The sequence below is a fragment of the Carlito syrichta genome, unplaced genomic scaffold (assembly GCF_000164805.1).
Source record: "Carlito syrichta isolate Samal-C Ts95f unplaced genomic scaffold, Tarsius_syrichta-2.0.1 Scaffold21878, whole genome shotgun sequence".
Lineage (NCBI taxonomy): Eukaryota > Metazoa > Chordata > Mammalia > Primates > Tarsiidae > Carlito > Carlito syrichta.
Genome location: NW_006965974.1, coordinates 1,088 through 9,390, shown reverse-complemented (window position 1 = coordinate 9,390; position 8,303 = coordinate 1,088). Strand labels below are relative to the sequence as shown.

General features: G+C 61.7%; 1 protein-coding gene across 1 annotated transcript; it reads right to left on the bottom strand.

The window, feature by feature from the left end:
- Positions 1-1,330: 1,330 nt before the first annotated feature.
- LOC103266012 (nuclear receptor corepressor 2-like) lies at positions 1,331-4,431 on the bottom strand (the record flags this gene model as incomplete). The annotated part of the gene is made up of 3 exons (XM_021714205.1): positions 1,331-1,513; positions 3,552-3,645; positions 4,259-4,431. Coding segments are annotated over 3 exons (450 nt in total), but the record flags the coding sequence as incomplete, so codon positions are not given.
- Positions 4,432-8,303: the final 3,872 nt, after the last annotated feature.

The window sequence follows — 8,303 nt, the reverse complement described above, 5'->3', positions numbered from 1 at the left end:
GCTGGTTCCCAGTGTGCCCTCCTGTCCTAGCCGAGCCCTGAGGCCTCTGCCTGTGCCTCAGTTTCCCTTCCTTGCCAGGGTCCTGGGGAAGGAGCCCAGCCTGAGGTACAGTGGTCACAGCAGGCCGTCTCCAGGGTAGAGCCAAGCGGCAGGGCCAGACTTTGGGGCCCACCGTTTCCCCAGGGACCCCCGACCTGGAAGGGACAGTGTCCTGCCTGGGCGCCACCTCGTCAGCCGTGGCAGGGCGTGGTCTCTCAGACTTCACTTTCCAACTCTGTCTCTCCCACCTGGCAGCTCTCCTCATCGCCCTCAAATGTTCGGTCACTGAAGAGTCCTGAGACCCTCGCTCAGCACCCAGCTCTGACCCCCACCAACCCACCCCACCCACCCCTCCCCCACGTAGTCCCTCCCCTCCAGCCGGGGGGAGACCTCGAGTCCTGCCACCACAGTGGGCAAGCTGTGTGGGCCCTGTGAAGTGACTCCACCTCTCTGAGCCTCCGTCTCGTCACACATGCAACGGGGACGGCCTGGCTGAGCGGCCATAAGGGACAGGAGAGACACACACACAGACACCGGAACCGAGCCTGGGACCCAGAGCCTGCCCAACAAGCAGCCACTTCCAAAAAGAAAAAAGACACAAGCCAGCCACGGCCCGGCCACGGCTGCGGCCCAGTCCCTAAGGTTCCAGCACACCCGCCGGTCACAGAAGCCTCCATCACGCTGGACAGAGCTGAGGCGTGTCCCCAGGAAGTGCAAGTCCCCTGGAACCACGGAGGGCGACTGTGTCTGGAAGCAGGGTCCTCACAGATGGGGTCAGTCAAGACAAGGTCGCAGCCAGGCGCTCTCGCCTGGAATCCCAGCACTCTGGGAGGCCCAAGGCGGGAGGACTGCTTGAGGCCTGGAGTTCAAGACCAGCCTGAGCAACACAGCGAGACCTCTTTTCTACCAAAAATTAAAAATTAAAAAATTAGAGGCTGAGGCAGAAGGACTGCCCATGAGGTCAAGGCTGCAGTGGTTGGGAGCGTGCCACTGCGCTCCAGGCTGGACAGAGTGAGACCCCCAGCTCAAAAAATAAAATCAAATTAAAACAAAAAAAATTTTTTTAAAGACAAGGTCGTCATCTGGACGCCAAACCCACACAGGGACACCAGAACAGAAGTCACACGGAGGCGGAGGCCGTGCTTGGAGGGACGTGTCTGCAGGCCACGGAGCACCACAGATGCCACGGCCACCAGGGCGGGGGAGGGCCAGGGACGGGCGGATCAGACGCGGGGCCCAGAGCCCACGAGGGCGGCCCTGACCCCGCGTGTGTGGCGTGGCGGGCCGGCACTCACTTCTCGCGGAAGGTCTCCTTCTCCTGCTCGCTCCACATGTTCATGACCTGGCGGTCCCGGTACACCTTCATGGGGTCGCCCATGAGCCCGTTCATGTTGATAAACTTGATGCGCTGCTGGTCGGCGTCGTACAGCATGGGTGGGATCACGGCCAGCTGGCGCATTTGCTTCTCCAGGTTCTGGGGAAACCGAGGCGGGAGGCTGGGTCAGGGCGCGTGGGGGGTGGGGCAGCGACAGGTTCAGAGGGAGGGCTGAACCGGACAGACAGCAGGGCTGTATCCACAGTGGGGGAAGATACGGGGGCGGATATGGGGGTGGGGGGGACATGAAACCCCACAGGAGACACCTCAGCCTGGGCCAAGAAGCCCCATGCTAGCTCAGCACGAGGGGCCGGGGGCCCGGCTGCGACCCAGGGGCGTGGACAGGGAAGGCTGCCCCGGGTGGGGAGCCCCTTCCTTCCCCACCTGCCCCCAGGCCTGACATCAGGAAGGCCCCGAGGCTCAGCGCCCCCCCAGGCACACCACCCCAACCACCCAACCTCCGCAGCCCAGGAGGGCCACCCCTCGCAGCTCCGGAGCAGGGAGGGAAGGCTGGAAGCCAAGAGCAGCGAGTTCAAGCTGCCGGCCGCAGCCGCCAGGTCCACCTCTTCCCCCCGTCCAGGGCACAGCCCAACCCCAGTGGAGAAGAACCCTCAAGAGGCCACAGGTGCCCCCACCCCCAGGGCCGCGACCACCTCGGCCACCCAGAGACGCAGTGGCGGCAGGACCCCAGGCCCAGCTACGGGCAGAGACCCCCGCTCCCATGGGCGGCGGCCCAGTCCCATCATGCTGGGCCTGTGCTCCAGACGCCGGAAGCTCCCAGGACGGAAGTGCCTGGCCTCCTGCCCTAGCCCCGCCCCTATGCTCCGGGAACCTCAGGGCAGCCCCAGCATGCCAAGGACGCTTCTGCTCCAAAGGCCACTCCTACTCTCCCCCCTCCAGCTGCCCCCATGTCCCCAAGGACACAGCAGCTACCTGCTCAGGTGGCCGGGCCTGGACATAGGGCTCTGGGATGGGCGTGTGTGGGGGTGTGTGTGTGTGTAGACACATATACACGTGTGAGCGTGCATGAGATGTGTGTGTATAAGTGTATATACGTATGAGTGTATACATGTTATTCGTATGTTTTGTGCATGTTGTGTGTGCATGTACGTGCATAGGTGTGTGCGACACTGGCCCTGACATCACACACTGACCTAGAAGCTGGACGGCCAGCCACCCAGCACACCAGGGCAGGGCCTCAGGGCCATGGGCACAGCTCTCTGCATTCTTTGAAACAAGAACATATGATGAAAGGTTGTAAGCGAAAAACTGTTTTTACAGCCAGAGTATCTGATGACCTGTCAGCATCGCAAGGTGGCTGTACAGACACACAGGTCCCTGGGCCCCATCCCAGGTTGCCAAGCAGGTGTCTCTGAAGGAAGCTGCGGGTGACAGCCCTCACTTGGGCCCATTCGTCCAAGGACCATGCCCAGGGCAGCCAGTCCTGTGTCCACTAGGACATCCTGCCGTGTGGCTATGTGAACAGACTGTCCTGTCCATGGCGGGTGGCACCGACCACAACGGCCGCTGCCCAAGACCGGCCAGGTACAACACGGAACTGAATGCACCTTGAGTGAACTCAGTAAATTCCGGCTCTGAGCCCTGTAACCTCCCATCTGGACAAGAGCTCTCCCAGACCAGAGGCCCCAGCAGGAGAGAGTGCGCCTCTGAGTGGCAGTCTCACGTCTGCAACAGCGTAGAGGGCCCAAGGGACAAGCGTCACTGGGTGCTCGCAAGACCCGGAGGGGCCAGGCTGGTCCCAACCCCGGCCCCAGGCCGCTGAGAGCCCAGGCTGACTCCCCAGAGAGGCTAGAGGGAACAGAGGCCAGAGGGGCCAGATGGACCGCTGGTGCTGGACGTTTCCATCAGCCCCTCAAGCACCAGCCCCGCCAGGCCCCTGGTGCCAGGCACCCCGCTCGGGCTCCGGCTAGGCTCCGAGAAGGCGGGGGGGGGGGGGGGGGGGGGGGGAGGCACGTCCCACCCCCTCTGCCCCGGGGCCCAGCACACCCTCCACCCAGCCCCCCAGGCCTGGGCCTGCTGCCTCTGTGTCCACATGGGTTCTCCTACCCCTGATTTCAACCCTTCCCCTTGGGCAGGAGTCCCCCCACAGCGAAGACCGGGTCTGCACCCAACTCACCTCCTGCTCGGAGAGGCCGTCGATGATCTCAGACACCTCGTGCTCGCTGCGGGCGGCAGACATGGAGAGCCCGCTGCCCCGCTGACCCACCCTACTGGAGACCAGAGGGACACATTCAGGACCAAGGCCAGGACTGAGCAGGGTGTCTGGGGACGTGGCCAGCCCCAGGCAAGGGCCGGGGAGGACACGGAGTCCCATCCTGACCCAGAAATGCCACACCCCACACCCTTGGGCTCTGCCCCATCCTCTCTCCTGAAACACTCCTACAAGACCAGGGTTCAAATCCCGGGCACTCTCCACAGGGCTGGCAGGAGGCTTGCGAGGTGACCGGGACAGACACAGCAGCTGCCACCTCTACAGCAGTCACGACGGCGGCAACCCAGGCTGCCCCCCACCACAGGTCTGCCGTCCCCACGGCCTGACCTCCAGGCCAGTCACCCCAGGGTCTTGAGGCCAAGCCATCGTGACACAGGAGACTGGTGGGTGGGGGCTCTCTGTGACCTCCGTGTCACCGCTTGGGACCCTGCACCTTTCTGAGGCACAACCCGGCCCTGGACCCGGCTCGGAGGGTGGAGGGCGGAGAGGACGGAGGAGGGGGGCGACAAGCAGGAGAGCAAGTGCAGGACAGAGGACAGGAGCTCGAGGAGGCCAGGAGCGGCCGGAGGGAGGCCGGAGAGGGAGGCCGGAGGCCAGAGGCCGGCGCTCACCTCTGCATGCGCTCCTGCAGCTCGCGCTGCTTGCGGATTTCCGGGAACTGCTTCTCGTAGTACTCGCGCACCTTGCCTTCCTTGGCGCGCCGCCGTGGGTTGCTCTCGATGCGCTCCACCTTCTTCTCCCAGGCCTCCATGAGCCGGTCATAGCGCTGGCAGAACCTCTGCTCCTGCGGGGAGCACGCTCAGCCCCGGCCCGCCCGCACGGCGGCAGCGGGGCGGACACACACGCATGGACACAGACACACACGCACAGCCACGCGAGGACACACGGACACAGGCACACACGCACGCACACGCGCACACACGGACACACCCTGCACACGATCATGAGGGCGGACGACAGACACACACAGGCAGGCAGGCAGAGACGGAAGACACACACGCGGAGACACGGGGCCAGCCAGGCCCTGGAGAAACCCACAGGCTCCCCCAAGGGACGCGGCCACCCCCCTTCCTGGGGCACCAGCCGCCCAGCCCTGGCCTCCTCCCCAGAGAAGGCCTCCTCTCTCCCGGAGGCCAACAGCCTGCAGCCACACACGGCATGGCACGACCCACGGACACCCCAGCCACGGACGGGAGCAGCTGTGGAGGGTGTCAGGCCCCGGGAGGGACGTCCTCTGCGGAGAAATGCTCTCCAGCCTCAGCCACACTCCCTAGCCCTGCATGAGCACCCAGCAGCTCCCAGAGAGGCTCTGCCCTCCCTTAAGGCAAGGAAGTCCTGCTCCAGTCTAAACACAGTGCTGCCTGCTGCATGTTTTTGAGAAAAGACCCCAGCCAGCCCAAAACGTAGCTGCCTGGTTTCCACATCTCCAGGGTGACAGGCCCCAGGCAGGGGCCCAAGGGGCAGGGTCTGGCCACCCATGAGACCCAGGTGCCCTGGTCTCTACCCACCACGGGCGGGGAACAGCGTGCCCAGGGAGACTCAGCGTCCCCCAGCTGGTCGTGGTGCCGACACCCTGACACCCTGACCCTGTCCGTACTTCAGCCTCGGCCTTCACGACCCTAGAGAACAAGGTTCCCCTCCGGGTGGGGGGTTGCTCAGGCTGGCACTGACAATACAGAGCTCAACCCCCTGCGTGTGGGCTGCGCCAGGAACCTACGGAGCTCGAGGAAGCTCCAGGGACAGGCCAGGGCCACCTGGGCTCTGGGACGGGCCAGCCCAGCGGGGCCACAGTCCGGCATAGGACGCCACACAGCCAGTGGGGAGCAAGCCAGGTGGACATAGCAGGGCCCCATGAGCACAGCATCGCGGCATCCTCGTGCCCGTGAGGGGCAGACAGGGTGCCCGCAGAACATCCCTGCCCTAGCCGGGGCCCTCATGGAGCATGTGGGCAGTGAAGACTCCCATGGACGGTCTCTGCCAGGACATCCAACCACCTCCACGACCGCAAGCACCAGGCTCTGCCCTTTGCCCAGGACAAGGAAGTCTCCCTCCGGGTCTAACCGCAGTGCCGCCTCTGCAGCCCATCAGTAGTGCTGGGGGTGCCCTAAGTCTGACTCGAACGGCGCCCAGAGGGCAGCTCTGGCCGACCCCGGGCAGCAGAGATGCTGCTCACTCAGCTTTTCCAGGGAAGGAGGGTGAAGGGGGCACATCTGCCTCTCTACTTCTCCCTCTCTGTCTCTGTGTCTCTTCCTGTCTCTCTCCGTCTCTCTCCTCCTTCTCTGTGTCTCTCTTTCTCTTCCCTCTCTGTGTCTCTGCCTTCTCTCTCTCTCCATTCTCTGTCTCTGTCTCTGTGTCTCTCTCTCACACACACCAAGGCTGGAGCCTAGCCAAGCTGTCTGCAGAGCGCAGGGAGCCCAAGTCTGCCCAGGACGGGGAGCAGGGCCAGTACGTGCCAGGACCACGGGCGACCTGCCCTCAGCAACTGGACCCGGGACCCATGCAGGCATCAGACACCTCGTGGGGGTGCACCCTGCTATCTGGGAAAAGGCAGGTCCCAGGAGCAGCTGGGGGCCGAGGGTGGGGTGTGGGGGGGGTGCGTGAATGGCGTCTGGGCCAAGGCCCCTCCCAGACCAAGGTGGGAAGGCAGGTATGGGCTTGTCACTCAAAGCGGACACCCAGGTGGCCATGGCCCCGGGGTCTCTGATCTGTTTTCACAAAAGCCTCTCTGTGGCTCTGCATGGCTACAAAGCCACCCCTCGGGCCTCAGGGCCTCAGAAGTCGGGCTTCTCCAGCCTCTGCGACTTCCAATGAGTTGGCAGTCCTCCGTGCCCTCCCCCCAGGACCCCCAAGAGCCACAAGGGGTCCGCAAAGAGCTCTGCCCGCCCCACCCCACCTCCACCCAAGGCCTTCCAGAAACTGCAGGGATGCTTTCAAATGCGTCCAGCCCACCTGCCCTCCCCCACGCGGGACGCCAGGGCCTTCTACCCATGGGAGAGCTCAGCATTGCTAGCTGTTTTTAGGCGTGATAACCAGAGAACTTCCTTCCTCTAAGGAGACCGAGGGGCAGTGGTTGTGAGGGGTGAGAAGTCTGGGCCTCTGAACCTATTTTCTGGCTCAACAAAAAACACATTATATTTATGAGGGGGTCCCCCAAACCTAATTTACTTATAAAAAATCGTGTATTTATTCCTGCGTGTTTTCTGTTTTTTGTTGTGTTTTGTCTTTTTGTTTTGAGTTGTCACTCTCCCAGACGGGAGGGCAGTAGCATGCTCCCAGCCACCACAGCCTAAATTCTTCCTCCTGGAACTACAGGCCACCATGCCCAGCTAATGCTTTGATTTATTGTAGAGATGAAGTCTTGCCAACTTGCTCAGGCGGGTCTCGAACCCGTGGGCTCAGGAAATCCTCTCACCTCGGCCTCCCAAAGCGCTGGGATTACAGGCATGAGCCACCATGCCCGGCCTACTCCTACATGTTTAAACTTCAGTCCCCTGCAAAGTCCCCTCCGTGGGACGCAAACAGCTTCTCAACTTGTCAATTTTGATGCCTTTTAGTGCTTCTGCCGGTTTTTTTGTTGTTGTTTCACCTCTTCCACATCAGCAAAATGTGTCCCTTGGAGGACTTTTTTCATCCAGGGAAACAAAACAAAACAAAAAAAAGTCACTCGGGGCGAGACTGGGTGACCAAGTGGCAGGGGGTACCCGGTAGTGCTGTTGTGGTCAAAAACCGCTGCACACTCAGCACAGTGTAGGTAGGGTGTCGTCCTGGCGGGAGAAGCAGTCACCTGTTTGCCACAACTCGGGATGTTTCTTCCACAAGTCGTGACGTATCCTTCTCAAAAGTTCTAGATAAAAACTTTGGTTGGGGCAACCCTTCGGGTCCCCTCCCACTGTGTGAGCTTTCCTGTTCTCTCGATAAATCCTGCTTTAAAAAAAAAAAAGCCGGGCTCGGTGGCTCAGCCTGTAATCCCGCGCCTTTGGGAGGCTGAGGTGAGTGGATTGCCTGAGCCCGTGGGTTCGAGACCCGCCTGGGCAGCAAGACCTCATCACTACAATAAATCAAAAAAAAATCAGCTGGGCGAGGTAGCGCATGCCTGTAATTCCGGCTACTCGGAAGGCTGAGGCGGAAGGACCGCTGGAGCCCAGCAGGCCGAGGCTGCGGTGGCCGGGAGCGGCCACTGCACTCCAGTCTGGGCGACAGAGTGAGACTCCAAAAAAAAAAATTGGCTGTTTGACTCGGAAGAACAAATTCTGAGTGTGCTCCAAGGAACTGCCCTCCAAAAGGTCATTCCAGGTTTGGGTGGGTCCCCCTTCATATATTTGTGAGATACATACACTCAACAGACAGAAGAATGTGACAGCCACGTGACTCTGGGTGGTGGGTATCCAGGTATCCAAGTGCTCATCATGTCCTAACTTTCTGCAGGACTGAAAATCCTTATGATAAAGGCTTTGGGTCAGGAGCGGTGGCTCACACCCGTTATCCCGGCACTTTGGGAGGTCAAGGTGGGAGATCACTTGAGCCCAGGAGTTCAAGACCAGCCTGGGCAACAGAACAAGACCTCATCTCCACAAAAAAGCAAAAATTAGCCTGTGTGGCGGTGCACACCTGTAGTCCCAGCCACTTGGGAGGCTGAGGCAGGAGGATCACCTGAGC